This window comes from Cynoglossus semilaevis, chromosome 7, assembly GCF_000523025.1.
Source record: "Cynoglossus semilaevis isolate Cse_v1.0 chromosome 7, Cse_v1.0, whole genome shotgun sequence".
NCBI classification, from domain to species: Eukaryota; Metazoa; Chordata; class Actinopteri; order Pleuronectiformes; family Cynoglossidae; genus Cynoglossus; species Cynoglossus semilaevis.
In genome coordinates, this window is record NC_024313.1 from 5,511,323 (window position 1) to 5,527,160 (window position 15,838).

The 15,838-nt window shown below is 42.5% G+C and overlaps 2 protein-coding genes across 8 annotated transcripts in view; one reads left to right on the forward strand and one right to left on the reverse strand.

Annotated features, from left to right (window-relative positions):
* dusp10 (dual specificity phosphatase 10) overlaps positions 1-8,769 on the forward strand; it is a 12,083-nt gene extending 3,314 nt beyond the window's left edge. For 3 of the 5 annotated variants that reach the window (XM_025057092.1, XM_025057091.1, XM_025057093.1), the window contains exons 3-5: positions 44-731; positions 6,085-6,453; positions 7,230-8,769. In XM_025057092.1, the coding sequence (XP_024912860.1) occupies positions 44-731; positions 6,085-6,453; positions 7,230-7,495 (1,323 nt within the window). In that variant the 3' untranslated portion in view covers positions 7,496-8,769. Of the gene's footprint in view, positions 1-39; positions 732-6,084; positions 6,454-7,229 lie in introns of all 5 variants that reach the window. The other 2 variants (XM_025057094.1, XM_025057095.1) reach the window with 2 other exon arrangements.
* LOC103380880 (uncharacterized) overlaps positions 1-15,838 on the reverse strand; it is a 101,644-nt gene that overhangs the window by 19,117 nt on the left and 66,689 nt on the right. The window contains exons 4-6 of one of the 3 annotated variants that reach the window (XM_025057104.1): positions 2,366-2,400; positions 2,242-2,312; positions 1,584-2,128 (exon numbers count right to left, since the gene is read on the reverse strand). In XM_025057104.1, the coding sequence (XP_024912872.1) occupies positions 1,788-2,128; positions 2,242-2,312; positions 2,366-2,400 (447 nt within the window). In that variant the 3' untranslated portion in view covers positions 1,584-1,787. Of the gene's footprint in view, positions 1-1,583; positions 2,313-2,365; positions 2,401-15,838 lie in introns of those variants that run through there. The other 2 variants (XM_025057105.1, XR_521726.3) reach the window with 2 other exon arrangements.

The following is a 15,838-nucleotide window of genomic DNA, read 5'->3' on the forward strand; positions in this document are numbered from 1 at the left end:
CTCCCCCCCCGCCAGCAGCAGCAGCGGCAGCAGGAGCAGCAGGAGCAGCAGCAGCAGCAGCAGCAGCAGCAGGGCTGTCATCAGCACCACCGTGGTGAAGATCCGGACGACGGCCAATCTTGTAACGTATATGCCCTCATCCAAGGGCTCCACGCGCTCATTGTCGTGTGGATGCAGCAGTGCCAGCTGCTGCTCTGTGACTACCTATGAGAAGGACAGCCAGAGCCTCAGCCACAGCCCGGTGAGTGCCAGCAGCCCCAACCTCAGCTATGCTGCGCCCCCTACTCCCATGGTGAGCAACCATGAAGCATTTAGCACCCCCAGTCTCACCACGGGCACCCCAAAGGCCATATCCTCCCTGAGGGTCATCCATCCCAATGAGTTGGCCAAGCGGATGACCTGCTGTCCCATGGGCCACCCCATAGGGCCCGTGCCTGTCATCATCGACTGCCGGCCCTTCATGGAGTACAACAAGAGCCACATCCGGGGAGCGGTGCACATCAACTGCTCCGACAAGATCAGCCGACGGCGGCTGCAGCAGGGCAAGATCACTGTGCTGGACCTCATCTCCTGCCGCGAGGGCAAGGACTCCTTTAAGGGCATCTTCTCCAAAGAGATTGTGGTTTACGACGAGAACACCGCGGACCCCAACCGGCTGGCGGTCTCTCAGCCTCTACACGTGGTCCTGGAGTCGCTGAGGAGGGAGGGCAAAGACCCCATTGTCCTCAAAGGTAACGTCTACACGTCACATACATCAGAGTCTTTGGATGGTTGGAGAATAACTGTCAGGACATCCAAGGAACGAGGAACATTCAGTGTAAAGATCCACGCTTTGGTTCTTAGGATCCATTTGGAAAGATGTGATTTGTCCATCGTGCTGGTGGTAATTTATTTGTTTCCGTCCCTTGTCTCCACTGAAGTTATATTTTCGTGGTAACTACAGTTGTTTTCACTCCTTCGGCCGTCAGAGGTAGAACATTTAGCACATTGTCAGACAACTGTTGGTCTCAAAGCTTGACCACCCGACAACCACATGTATCCTTGTCCGACTGTCTACACCAGCAGGGGGCTCCTGTTACAGCCGTCCAGGAGCTCTGCAGCACTGACAGGTATCAGAATGGTGTGGTAGCACAGCCGCGTGTGAGTTAGAGGTCGGTAAACTTTGACCTTTCCTATTTTGGTCGACTTATATTCCATGTCAACAAACAGGCTCTGGTCACGGTCTAGTTTTGAAGACCCCTGGCTGCCTGAGAAGCCCAGACCTGACCTGTAACCTAACACTACGTGAAAGTCAGTGTTCCACCTGTTAACATCAGAACGTTGGACAGTTTAGTTCCACTGTCGCTGTAACGTGTTAAAGACCTGGGAGAGATGGAGGTCGGACCGGACGAGATCTCCTGTGGATCCACACGTCCGGCCCATTCATTGTGTTTGCGGATCAAAAATGTATAATCACAGATTCAGTCGTGTTCTAAAGTCTTGGCCTCTGCTCCTCACAAACTCTAATCACAGATTCAGTCGTGTTCTAAAGCCTTGGCCTCTGCTCCTCACAAACGCAACAATGTGCTAGCTTGCGGCTATTGGATGCTGAACCTAGCCCAAACATTTAACCAGTGTAAATTTTTGATTTAGTCCAAGTAATATTTTTTGGAATAAGTATTAAACCTAGTCACTAAATATATAGCCCATACACACACACACATATATATATATATATATTCAAAGAGAGAGATTTTAAGTTAAGTTTTATGTTAAAAGTAAAATAGACGCAGTACATTTGGACATAGTCACTCATTCCCACTTCTTGTCCTGTTTTCCATTAGTTCTCTTCGTCTCTGGACAAAAAGCACAAGTGGAGAAATTGACCACTGCACCTGACCTTGTCCAGTAGATTCACTCTCATGCTGTAAAGCTTTGTTTGCCAAGTTGAATTGTACTTTTTTCCCACACTCGTTCTGTGCCAGGCTGAGTTGTTGCGTCATGCTGTGTGTTACAGATGATGGTGATGATGATGTTAAGTATAGGTTTGGTTGTTTTAATTCAGATGTCATTGAGAACTCTGTGAACACCTGACCTGCTGCATGTGTTCGACCAATCAGAGCAGACTGTGTCTCCATCAGCCTCGTACCTAAACATAAACAGAATCACTCGTGGATTCTGGTGTTTAATAGTAGCTGGATCAGAGTGTGTAGGAGGCCGGGACTGGGACGGTCAATGTCTGTGGCTGTGTGATGTCATCACCTTGATCTTGTCTCCTCGTCCCCTGGTCCTCGTGGTGTCTTTGATGGACAAAGATTGTCTCCAGCAACCATCTGAAGGGAAGAACAGGCCGGTGTGATGGACAAAGATTGTCTCCAGCAACCACCGTGGTGTTGTCAGTCCTTCCTTCGACCTCCATCCCTGTTAAATGAAACTAATTAGCATTTGAATGCAGCGTTTTCACACTAAGACGTTTGTTGTCACAACCTTTATAACAAAGAGACGCAGCCTGGAGCGAACATTTGTATTTATCAAACAAACCTCCATGTCTGTGTTACTGTAACCGCTGGTTAAATATTCACTTCTCTGAGATATCTGAAGGCTTTTTAAGGAAGCAGAAGTTGGCAGAGGATTTCTATCACGAGCAGAAGTCGAGTGAAAATCTGAACTGTGTTCATGCAGGGTGACGGCTGCTGAATTATTTACTCATTCTCCATTATTTGCTCTTTCCAGCAGCTTTTACTAGTCATGATTTATTGTAAACATGCCTTTATGTGATGCTCTGCCCCACTGCACACAGACACACACACAGAGGAGCCGAGTGCGGAGATAAGTTACATGTAATCTGTCAGAATTGCCATAAACAACATGTCAGCGGTGATGGAGGGCCGAGGTAGGAAGTGTTGGAAACAGCAGGGGTTTGTGGTGTGTGAGGCCTAGTGAGGCACGGACGGTCATTTCTGAGCAGGAACTGAGCCACTGGTTTATGAAAGTGATAGAGACATAATTCATGTTTTCCTTGCGCGGGTTTAGTCTCAGATAATGACAGACGGTCTCACTCGGCTGATTCCATCTGACAGCGACATGCTGCTTCTGAGAAAATCTGCGATTCTCAGTTTACTGTGAAAAGATGTTGTTTATCAGCAGAGTTTGGAGAGGAGAAAAAAAAATAAACTCATTTACTTTGAGCTAAAACAGTAAATGATATGAAGGTTTAAAGGGACTTGTTTACGCTCCCTTCACCGGCATCTCTAAACCAGACGACACCGAAGAACTGAGACTAAGATGTAGGTGTCGGCAACAGCTCTGACAAATTTTAAACACAAAAATAAACAATTTTGAAATCAGAAAAAAAAATAACTTAAAAGTAGAGATGTGGCCTAGTAATTTTTGTTTATTTTTCTGTACAAACCACAGTATGAGTTGCTGGGACCAGCATTCTGCACACAATCCCCTGAATATTAAAATAGATTAAATAAATGAGCTGCAAGGCTGCCATCTAGTGACATTCACTTTCATATACAGCCGTTTATCCCCCAAACTATTTTTAGGGCACACGTTGTTTGACAAAACCCAGACCTTGCATTATCGGGTTTTCATTTTCGGAGTAAAAACCTGATTCTTACAGATATTAAATAGTTACGCTAATAGGGGGCCGATAATATCGGTCCACATCCCTACTTGAAAGGAATCCTGTTCAAATTTTGAACACCACAGTAGGGGGCGCTGTCAATAGTGGTAATAATGATCCTCTGCTTTGTGAGGCTGTACACCTGTTAACACGGTTCTAAAGAGGCTTTAAGTCAAAACCTTGTACTCAGCCCACATTCTTGTCCAATATGTAAAAATACAGACAGGGGGCAGCATACTTGCATTACAGAATCGGTGCAATAAATACAACCAAAGTTGGTCTTTTTATATGAGTTTTTAGAGAATTGCAGCTCACTCTATCATTTAGTGTTTTACCCACTGACACAGACATACAGATAGAACGAGTTCATATCAAGATTTTACCGAGGTTTTGATATTAAACCGGGGTTAATGATTAATGTGTTTAAAACTCTAAATCAAATATCAACCTTGGATTTTATTAGCGCCAAAATGTCACCTCTTCCCCGGGAACTAAACCACATCCTCAACAAAAATTAAATCAAATATTTATTTGATACTATAAAGAGTAAATAATTACCTAATAATCACTATCAGTAATATCTCTAAAAAAAGACTAATATATCTACTAATATAATATACTAAAATATCTCTACAACAAACTGTAGCTCTAGCCTGAATGGAAAACAGAAATCCAGAAAACCTCCAGCACCAGTGGAAGGTTAGTTATTTTAAAAGTTATTTTAACGGCATCTCTTTCGTCTGAACTTCCTTCTCTTTTACTGCGGTGTAATTCTAACCACACATGTCAGTCTGACACGGTGCCACACCAGCGTCCGACCGCTGTTTGTCTCCACTCTGAACAATCCTCTCTGTTTTCTGGAGAACACAGCTGACAAACTGCAGCCAGTTTGTGTCTTGAACTCACGTGTGTCCATGTCAACTCTTACCACGACAAAGACACAAAGCGATACTGTGTGTGTGTGTGTGTGTGTGTGTGTAACACTTTCCACTTGCCACCCTTACTCGTATGACACGGAGGGGAACTTTGACCGAGGGCACCACAGACGACAGGTGCAGGTGTAGAAGTTGAGTGACGACAGATTATATCTTTGGTTTTACTTTCATTGGAAAAGTGACTCAGAATTAACAGAATTACTGGAGCCAATCAGTGGTGAATTACCAGTGGAAAGTACACACAACAGCATGTCGTTAGGTGAAAAGACATTGAAAGATTTCAGTATGTTTTTTTTTTTTTTTTTTTTTTCAGTGGTCATTGTTCTGACGAAATGTGAAGGAAAAGCAGAGTTCGTAAAAAGAAAGTGGACACAGACGCAGAGCTGGTCGCAAACATGTTCCCATAAAAATCATTTCTCATATAAAGGTTTTCCTTTATAGAACGTAAAGTCGTATGTCATATAAAGGTTTTCCTTTATAGAACGTTAAGTCCTACGTATGTGAAAGCAACATACAGAGGAAAAAAAATAAATAAATAAACCATATAAAGGGTCTTTTTGTGTGCCAGACAATTTCATCAAAATTTTAAAATTTCATTTTTGTTAACCTACAACGTCGTCCTCTTTAAGCATCATTTCTGACCAACTTCAGGCTAATTGTGGTGCTATACATTCTGCTGATCTAAATCTATTTATAGGAAAATGTTTAGTCATCCTTTGGCTTTGTTTTGGAGTTTGTGGCTAACTGTAGATATTTTTAGTTCAACCTTAAGTCATACTTTGGCTACAAGAACCAGGACTTTTTAAAAAGTTTTAACCTCCAGGTCTAGAAGAGGACATTTTGCTCCATAACCAGGCGGTGTTGTCCATTTTCTATTTACAGTCTATTTTTTTCTCTTCTTATCTGAACTGTGTGCCCGACAGCCTGACTGAAGTACTGGTTCGTAGTATTTATAGCATGAAACTTACCAGTGGGAATTGAACACTTAACCCTGTCAGTGTTAGTTCTACATTAAAGAAACCCACAAGATTAAATTATATATAGTGATGTCCGATATTACATTTTTTACCAATATCCGATATGTGGATATTGTTCACTTAATTTCCAATTCCAATATCAACCGATATCGGCCTGGTAATATTTGTTTATTTATCTGTACAAATCACTGTATTAGTATAAGGTTAATTAAATGAGCTGCAATGCTGCCATCTAGTGACTTTCATGTTCATATACAGCTGTTTACCCCCAAAAAAGTATTTTTAGGGCACACATCATTTGGTGAAACCCACGCATTGGTTTTTCATTATCGGAGGAAAAGCCGATAACGATTCTTACAGATATTACATAATATACTAATATCGGGCCGATAATATCGGACGGCTGATATCAACCTAATTATATACATTAAAAGGAAGAACATGGTATAAAGTCGTTATTAAAAGGACATTTTTCAACACTGTACGTAGCTTCCTAGCTTAGCTCCATTTATTTGAACCTGACAGTTACAGTCTCTCTCTCTCTGTGTGTTTCTGTTCACAGGAGGCCTTAGCTGCTTCAGACAGAGCCATGAGAACCTGTGTGAGCATTCGCTGCACCTTCACGAGGGCTTGGAGCCCGGCGCAGCTGCAGGGCTGACGGGTGCACTACCTCACTCCCTGCCCTCGACTCCGGACATAGAGAACGCAGAGCTGACGCCAATCCTGCCGTTCCTCTACCTGGGGAACGAGCAGGACGCTCAGGACATCAACCTGCTGCAGCGCCTGAACATCGGCTACATCCTCAACGTCACCACCCACCTGCCGCTCTACCACTACGACACGGGCCTTTTCATCTACAAGCGCCTTCCGGCCACCGACAGCAACAAACAGAACCTGCGGCAGTACTTTGAGGAGGCGTTTGAGTTCATCGGTACGAAAACTGTCCCGGCGTTTCTTTTACGAGTTTGAACTTTATACATGTGACACACCCTGTTGACGCTGTGTGACCTTTTCGAGCTTAGCAGCGTGAGAGGTTTCATGAAGTCATGTGAGGTGAACCCTGTGACTCATGTGTATCTTCACACCATCACTGCAGTGGCTGGAAAATAACTCATGTTTTTGAGAAGTCTGGGCAAAAATTTCACTTTTTCTATGGGGCAGTGAAAGACAGCGGAAAACTTTATGTCAACTTTCAGTTACTTAAGAAAACCTACGTACCTTACCTTACTGTATTATGACACAAGTTACTGTGCTAATAAAGGCGAAATGTAAATTCTCTTCAAGCATTAGCTTCAAGTTTTTAGGCCAACATTAGACTCGTCCTGGAATCATTTTGAATTACCTTTTGGCCATATTGTGAATTCTGGCCAGTTATAATTTGTTTAGTCAGATTTTATATGAAATTAAGGCTAAAATTAAGCAATTTGAGCTAATTCAACTTAACTACAAGAGACAATTTTATTCATAATTTGGCTAATAATGCTAAGTGGATTTCTGGCTAACATTTGACTGTTGTTGTTGGATTTGAAAAGAAATCCTTTCCCCATTCGGTGGGTCTTCAACCAGCCCGTAACATTGACAGTTTCAAATGTTGGTGGTTGTCATACAGAGCAGAACTGCCAGTGAAGGAAGTTCCTCGTGTCAATAACTGCACTTCTTCATAGTTAACACTGGATTTATCTGCTCTGTTTTTCTTCCTCTCTGCAGAGGAAGCACATCAAGCAGGTCTGGGCCTTCTGATCCACTGCCAGGCCGGCGTGTCTCGCTCCGCCACCATTGTGATCGCCTACCTGATGAAGCACACCTGGATGACCATGACGGACGCCTACAAGTTCGTCAAAACCAGGAGGCCCATCATCTCCCCCAACCTCAACTTCATGGGCCAGCTGCTGGAGTTCGAGGAGGATCTGAACAACGGAATAACCCCGCGAATCCTCACGCCAAAGCTGATCGGCGTGGAGACGGTCGTCTAGTCAAATTCTTTTCCAGAGTGTTTGCTCACACTCTCACCGTTCTTCAAGAGACGAGAGCACGCGAGAGATAGATGTTTTATCAAATCTCTTCGTGCTCATGTTGGACACTGTGGAGGTGCCAAAGCTCTGGGTCAGGGGTGATGAATGATGCCAAAAAAAACCCTGTGTTTGGACCTGACCCGTGTCTGAGAGGAGAACAGGAGTTACAGAGGAGGTGGTCAGTGGGATAGAGTCCCGCTGTGACCTCAGAGGAGGTGCAGAAACTCCTACAGCTCACACTGTGGCACAGTTTATGCTGAGTTTGGCCATGGCAGTGCCTGTGAAATAAAAACATATATAATAATGAAGACAGTTTTGCTGTGTTAATGTTGTTCTATTTTTATACGGGGGATTTTTCGGGGGTTGACCATAAGGAGCCTCTGTCGGCTCACTGTGCAATAATCTGTGGAGTGGAATGCAACCGAGACCTTGGTCTTGTATGTGTATATATGGCTAATGATGACAAAACATTTCCAGCTCTTTGCTGAGAGTCCATTTTTGTTATTGTCCAAACTGTTACAGCCACTTCTGGGTTCATTCAAATTCACAGTCACGTGTTGTGCCATTCCTGCATCCACACGAGCGTACGGTATACAGTTTCATGAGAACACGGGCCATGTGGCCATTTTTTATGCATGGCTGGAAAAAAAAAACACTTTTGAAAATAATGAGTGAATATTATAAAAAAAAACAGGGCTACAGCTGATGTTTAATGTAACAGGCAGAAGAAAATTCCACTGCCTTCTGTTTCTCCTGCGTGTTTTTCGCTCCACTTCACCCCTGAGCCACACGCTCCACCGTCTCACCATCCCAGTGTCACTGTGACCGTGCACGCCCAGGTGCACCAAAACAGACGTAAACCTGCTCCTGTGGGTCAGGGTTTCGTTTGAGCCGTCCTTTTTTTTTTTTTTTTTTTTTTTTTTTTTTAAATCATTTACGACCTTCTCCTCCTCTCTCTGCTGTCACTCAAACTGAGCTACAGTTTAGTGTCTATCAATGCCTTAATCCATGTGTCATCATCACAGGCAGAGGAGCCATGGCATCAGCCTGAGGCTAAGTTCTTTGTTTCTGGACAAATGTTATATCTAAGAGTCAAAATTACCCCCGCGTTGGGTTATTAAAATTGAATATTACCAATGATACGGCTCCCTTAGGTTAAAATTTTCGTAACCTCATTAAAATTTCTTTAAACTTTTATGCAAAGTAATTAAGGAAACTTGATTTTAAAATATCACTAATAAAAAAATAATAAATTTAAAAGTAAGTCACATTTATATAAAAAGAGCTAGAGGATAGTTGAAAGAGAACATCTTAAAGCGAAACAGCAAAAGGTCAGAAAAAAAAAGTCACTTGATATTGGTTAATGTTAGCATCGCAATAGTACGGCTATTGTGATGCTAACATTAACCAGGTAATGTCAAACCATTCAAGTAAACATTACTGATGAATATTCATAAGAGAACCAAGGGTTAGTTACTTAGTTAGTCAGTTAGCATATATACTGTAGTAGATGGCAGAAATAATATATATATATATACACATATACACATAATATACATGTTAGTATTTTAACCACAAAGTAAGAATCTAAAATAATCCTAAAATATATTTCTATAGCTATAGCTAATAAACTTACCATCACATTTATACAAAAATGCTAAAATTAAGTCCACTAACCTTTTTATCCAAACCACAGGATCTTGTCAGTTCAAATTATCAGTTCAAATAATCTAAACAACCTTTTTCTATTTTTACACTTCATGGAAAAGACCATTTTAGGTACCCATACGGGAAGGATGTGACTACTTGTACACGTCTGACTCCTAAGTATTACCAGTATTATCTCGTTAAGCTTAGTATTTTTGTCAAGAACCCCCCCCCCCCGTCCGTCCGTTCCCCTCCCCCCTTTGGTGCCTAAAAATAGCTTTGTTTAGTCCTAAGACAGTGGATTTACTTTTGCGTTCACTCTGATTTGATAAAGCCAAGGGCTGATGTTTAGCTGACTTCCCCTTAAAGTAAAAACAGAAATAAGATGACATTTAGCAGCTTCCTCCCAAACAAGAGTTCCTGTTCTGTTTCTGTTCACCTCTGTTCCACTGTTAGTGTTGAAAGAAAGGCATAAAAAAAATAAAAAAAACGAAGCACAGCTCAAACACCATCACTGGCTGCTGACGTGAACCATCATGAACTCACTGTTTCTCCCAGAGTAGTCCTGTGTCTGTCAGCCAGGTGGAGGTGAATGCAGGAGAGGTTTCAACACACACACACACACAGCGCCCTCTGTCAGGCTCCGAAACACCAACATTTAAACAATAAGCTTCAAATCCCTCATGTGAAACAAATCTCACGCTATGCAAAATGAAAGATGTAACAGGTTGTTTCTCTCAACCCAAATGTCGTTCTGTCACGTCTCGTCAAGCGCTGAGTCTGCAGACTCAGCGCTTGAAATGAAGCCGTCAGTGAGACTTGTGTTTGAACATGTGTCCTTGCCATAGACTTTGTATAAAACACTGAAGCAGCCATCTGGGGTCAAAGGTGAAGACGCACAACCAGCCCAAACCCGCTGGAGGTTGAATTAACTGTATGGATGGAAATCTGTGGGCATTTGTCTAAAAAAAACTTGATTATAGTTGGTTCTTTTTTAAACTTCTATCGTAACCTTTTGTTAACTTGTTAACTAGTCATGAGACAAATTGACTAATTGGATAATTTCTGTGAGTATCTCTTAGTTATTTTTTTTTCTGCATCTTTCTTCCAGCTCATTTCGTTAAGTTTTGTTACTGCTTAACTTGACTGTTGTCTGTGTAACTGTTTTCTGCTAGCTAGCTAACTTTTAGCTATCATTTACCTGTTCAAGATTACTAATGGTTAATTTTACCTTTTTTTAAAAAACAAAAAACAAAAACATTTTATGAGGCTATTCAGGCTAATATTTAAGCTCTCTCGACTTGCCACTGTTTCTGGACTTTTTTTTCTTCTCCAAACCACATGCTAACGTAGTTTACCATGTGTTTTCTGTTGGCTACATGTTAACTTTGACTATCTTCTGGCCTTTCCCTAAGTTACGTTATGGCTAATACAGTTGTACATGTGTAGTTACAGTAGCTTTAGTCTTCTCTGGGTTTAGCTTTAGCTTGTTTTGAGCCCATTCTTGACTAAATGTCATCTAAAGTTACAAATTGAATACGCTTCAAACCGGTGATTATGACCAAACAAAGACACATTTTCCACAGATTTCCGTACATATGGACTTCCTGCTCAATTCTGCTGAGCATCACTGGTCAACTCTCATGACATTAGTTTGCCGTCTGACATCTAATTCACCCTCTTACATGCGCTCTGTGGTGCTCACGTGTTTTTATTTTTCGTTGGGGTGGTCACTGTTGTCCACTGGTGCTCTGCGTTATATCAAAGTACATTCAGAAAAAAACGATCATACGAAACGAGCATTGATCACATCTGTAGCTTGTGTTTTTGTTTTCACTGATGGCCATTATCAGAAAAACAAAATCCTAATCCTCTGAGCCAGTGTTATTGAAAAAAAAAAAAAAAGTATCTTCTCGTCTCATCTGCCAGGTTTCTCAAGTGGCGGCGACACATGGCTTCTGTACGTATCGTTCTATTTGACTGAACATTGTAACTGTGGTACTGTACATTATTCTCTCTCTCTGTCTGGTTGGAAAAGAAGCATGCTGTGTGCTCCTGGTCTGCGAGAGAGAGACACTCGCAGCCGATTTGGTGCTCTCCATCTTTTCCCACAATGCTCTTTTTGAAGAGGTCACAGCCCCACTGACAGCTCCGTCCAGGCCATCGGGGTCTGTCCCCTTTCTTTAGGACACATGGTGCCGTACTAGAACAGCTGTCACGTTGGACGTGAACTCTTCCCGACCAGATTTTTTTGGCAGATCAGAGTCTCTGATTTTGGGCTCCGAGGCTCCGGTGGAAAACGGGCTTCACTCTATAACAAAGTCTCTGTATCTTTAGTGTGTCTGTAGTCGACAGTCAAGTATATACAGTATATATAAATATATATATACATATATCTATTTTCTTTGTATACATATATTCATTACTATTTTTGCACTGACCTATGGACAGATGGATTTATTTTTTTTCCACAAAGGGTGCTATTATATCGGAGGCCTTCTCCCACACCTTTTCTGCATGACTTGCTCAGAAGTCCTCGACTGGTCTGTCGTCCCTCCTACTCTTCTACTACACCTTGAACTGTTGCAATTGAAGCACTGCGGTTTTGTAATCTCTACTTGTGAGCTTTGAAATAAAACAGGGAGGCTTCAAGTTTGGTTTCTGGTGTCCTGGTGGTTGTGTTTTCTCACTGCTCCCCCTCAACCCCGCACAGAGAGAGCCTTTGTTTGTCTTTTTGGTTTCTTATAGAATAAAGCAATAATGTGCTTTTCATTTTATACAGTCAGCGTTCTGGCATTCTGATGTGACAAAACTGAAACATGCCAGATGTTTTATGGTTGAAATCTGTTCGATGCAAAAACAATGGCTGTTTATTATGAAATATGCTGCACAGGAGGAGGCAATATGTTACATTTTCAACTTTACTGATCTGATTCAGCAGCACATATTAACACTTACGTAACTAACCTAAACTAGCTAAACTAACCACGTGTAAACAGATCCTCGACCAGGACCGTAGCTCATGGACCCATGAGTCACACGGACTGCACATCCTGCTACTGTACATCTGCACTTGCTCATACATTTCCTGCACCACCTTTAGGTACTTTTGTGCCACTCCTGAATTAGAATTTCAAAATTAGTTCTGAATGTTATACAGTACTAGATCATTAAAGAATTTATTCCTTGATGAAACATTTTTCCATCTCCAAAAAACACAATTCTAAATATAAGTATTCAAGGTTTTCTCCAAGAAAGACTTGTATGTTTTTTTACACAGACCTGATCAGGTTAATTACAAATCCATCTACTAAATCACAGTAAACACTTCAGTCATCGATTCTTCATGTCTGACTCACTGCGAACACTAGATCCCACTATATTCAGCCGATAAATGAGCAGACATATGGCACGTTCTGGCAGGAAAAGGAGAAACCTGCTGACAGATTAGGACTAACTGCTTCAGCTGTAAATTCCAAAAATGAGAGAAGAATTGCTGATATGTAAAGGCGAACAGCAGACTGAGGGATGAACAGGAAATTGAAAACCTGTAACCTAGCTCGTGGCGCGGGAAACTGCAGAAAGTCCTTATTGGGATCAATAACAACAAAACAAGCCACACGCTGGGTATTTTTGGAGACAACGCTCCTGAAATCTGAGTGTCCAGTGGAGCACACAGACGGACAGTTGTGAATTATCTGCACTCCCCTCTATTGAACCATGTGTCACATAGCTGCAGGAGTTATGGGCCTATATTTACTCCAACTCTGCAGACGTCTACTGCCTCGTGGCTGTCAGGGAGGGGGTGGTGGAGCGAGGGTTGGCCTGGGGGTCAAGATCTCTCCATAGGAACAGGCTCAAAAATAGTTTTTAGCGTTGTTTCTAATTACGAGCGATGATGCCCCGCCTCATTAATCCTTTCCTATCAGCACTGGGCAGGCGTGGAGCACAGGAATAGACCTGATCTTTGTGCTGCTGCGCGCCGCCCGCTCTCCAGCAAAGCCTGCATGGACGTATTAGGCAAAACGAACGCGGAGAGGACAACCCCCCGGTCCTGCACACACACAAACAGGTGCGCGGAAAAAACACACACACAATGGAGTGTGGACATACTTTACAGAGACAGTGGCTCTGTGAGCCTGCAGCACGGCTAATGCACTGGTTAGCATCAACGCCGCTGGCGTCAGTCACAGGAAGACGCTCTCGCACGACATCCTGCTTTCCCCGGCTTCACTAAATGCCATGACAGCAGAAGCACATTGGACTTACAGTTCATGCATAAAATAAGGCAAACATTATGTCAGAATATGGGAAAAGGACGACGATGTGGAGGCAGAGTGAGGAGGCGACGGAAGGGACAGTAAAACTCTGACAGAATGCAGAAGAATACTGGAGCTGACACTCAGATCATAACAGTTTATGGTGGAACAGCAGATAGGATGTTTATGGCCGTCTTTGTGACATGTTGTTCTCTCCTCGTTTCTTTATGAGACACGGGGATATTTCCTGCCTCGGAGCTGTATTGTCCCTGTCAGAGACTCAGAGCCCGGGGGTAGAACTGACAGAATTGTCCCAAAATGGATTTAAAGAGCCATTAATTAAGACGTGTTATTTAACACATGACATTATGGGGGAGGGGGGCGGAGGGGGGCAGGTACTTGGTACTGAGCTGAGGCAGTAACACACACCAGATATAACATCATCTCACTTAACCTGGTGTCTCTAATTAGTGTCTTGAAAATTAGCTGATAAATATGACATGTTATTTTGACATCTACCTTTGACCTTTATTTAAACATATTCTGGTTAATTTTGTACAGCTAACTACGAAAGTAACCTTGTTTTATCTTAACTAGTCATAAGACAATTTGACTAATTGGATAATTTTTGTGAATGTTTCTTAGGTTAGGGATTGGATCATTTTTGTGAATGTTTCTTAGGTTAGGAAATTGGATCATTTTTGTGAATGTTTCTTTAGTTATCTTTTGTCTAAACTTTATTTTTTTAGGTCTTGATACTACTTAACTTGACTATTGTCTAGGTAACAGTTTTCTGCTAGTTAGCTAATTCTTGGCTAGGTTTAACCTGTTCAGGATAACTAATGGTTTATTTTCCTTATTTGATTTTTGATTAGGTTTTTCAGGCTAATTTTTATAGTTTTATATATAATTTATATATAATTTTTCTATTTCTGAAGCAATTTCTGATCCTGTTTAGAGGAAAATAAACAATAAAACGGTGTGCGATTGAGGACACTGAAAATGTGCCAAATTAGTGGGGAGTTGTACAGGATGTAGGGCACAAGTGGGTGTGAAGCTGAAAGGTGAAAGGTGGGAAGCATATGGTTTTGTTCCACAAGTTGTTCATTTCACAGTCAGACAGTGAAGTAATTCAAACATCAAATGTCAGTTATGACACATTTTCATCTGGCCCACATATTCCACAGAATGACAGTGTTCATTTGGTTCACTCCTCTCTGTCTGGCTTTTTTTAAAAAGTCCATCATTGTGACTTTACAGACACCCGGGAGGAGACAGACCCACCTGACTCATGTGCAGCCAGAAATGACACATATAGTACATGTTAGATTATTGGGCCACACGTAACATGTGGGCTACACCTTTTCCAGGCCACGAGGAACCCAGCAGTGGTCCATATCTCCACTGATGGACATCAGTCAACCTTAACTTGACCAATAATTATTTTTGTGAGTTCATAATTTGACTTCAATGAAAGAAGACGTGACGTGATAACGTGGGTGAGTTTACTCCGACTTTCCCACAGCCAGAATCTTAGTGGACAATGAATATGTTGAAGGTCAGCACTGCATCCCACTCACATCATGAATAATGGCCAATAAAGTGAAAGTGAATTATTTGTCACTGTGACACAGCACACCACTGCAAACGAAATGCAACCTCTGCTTCTAATCCCTCATCTAAGTCAGCAGGGGGCAGCCTAAGCGCCCATGGAGCAGTGTGTGGGGACAGTGCCATGCTCAGTACACCTCAGTGGCAACTTGGCAGCTGGTGGACTCGAACCTGAAACCTTCCGGAGCCAAGTCTGCTTCCTGTCCAATAAGCCACCCCTTCACCTTCAGTTGAAGTTAGCATTGGTTTCACTAATGAAAGTGTCACGACAACCACACGTTTGGCCCAGAGGAACACCGAGTTGTCGATGTGCTCATCAACACCTTCAAGCCAGAGTCCTGACTGACTGAGAGCCAAGTGTTGTTGTCCAACATCAGTGCACGACCTCACAGATACCACTCTAGCCCAGTAGGACCAAATCCAAACTGCCGCGTTCCAGCACTTTCTGGAAAGACATCAAGGAAAATAACAGGAATGAAGTGATGGGACCCCAGGAGTCGTCTTGGTGTTTGGATTCATGGAACACAGCAGACCTCAGTACTGTGTGTGAAAAACATTTCATCCTCTCTTCGGCTAACTCTTAAGCAACCAACAAGTCTGAATGATGCTTTTTTTTTCTTTTTCATTACATAAGAGGAAATGAGCGAACGGGAGGGGACGGTGGAGGAACATGCAGAGCAGAGAAGGATGAAGTGAGACAGACGATCTGAGACACTGTCTGTCCTGTGTCAAGTCCAGATAAGAAACCCCCCCCCCCCGCCCCCCGCCTCCCTTACCTCAGAGAATG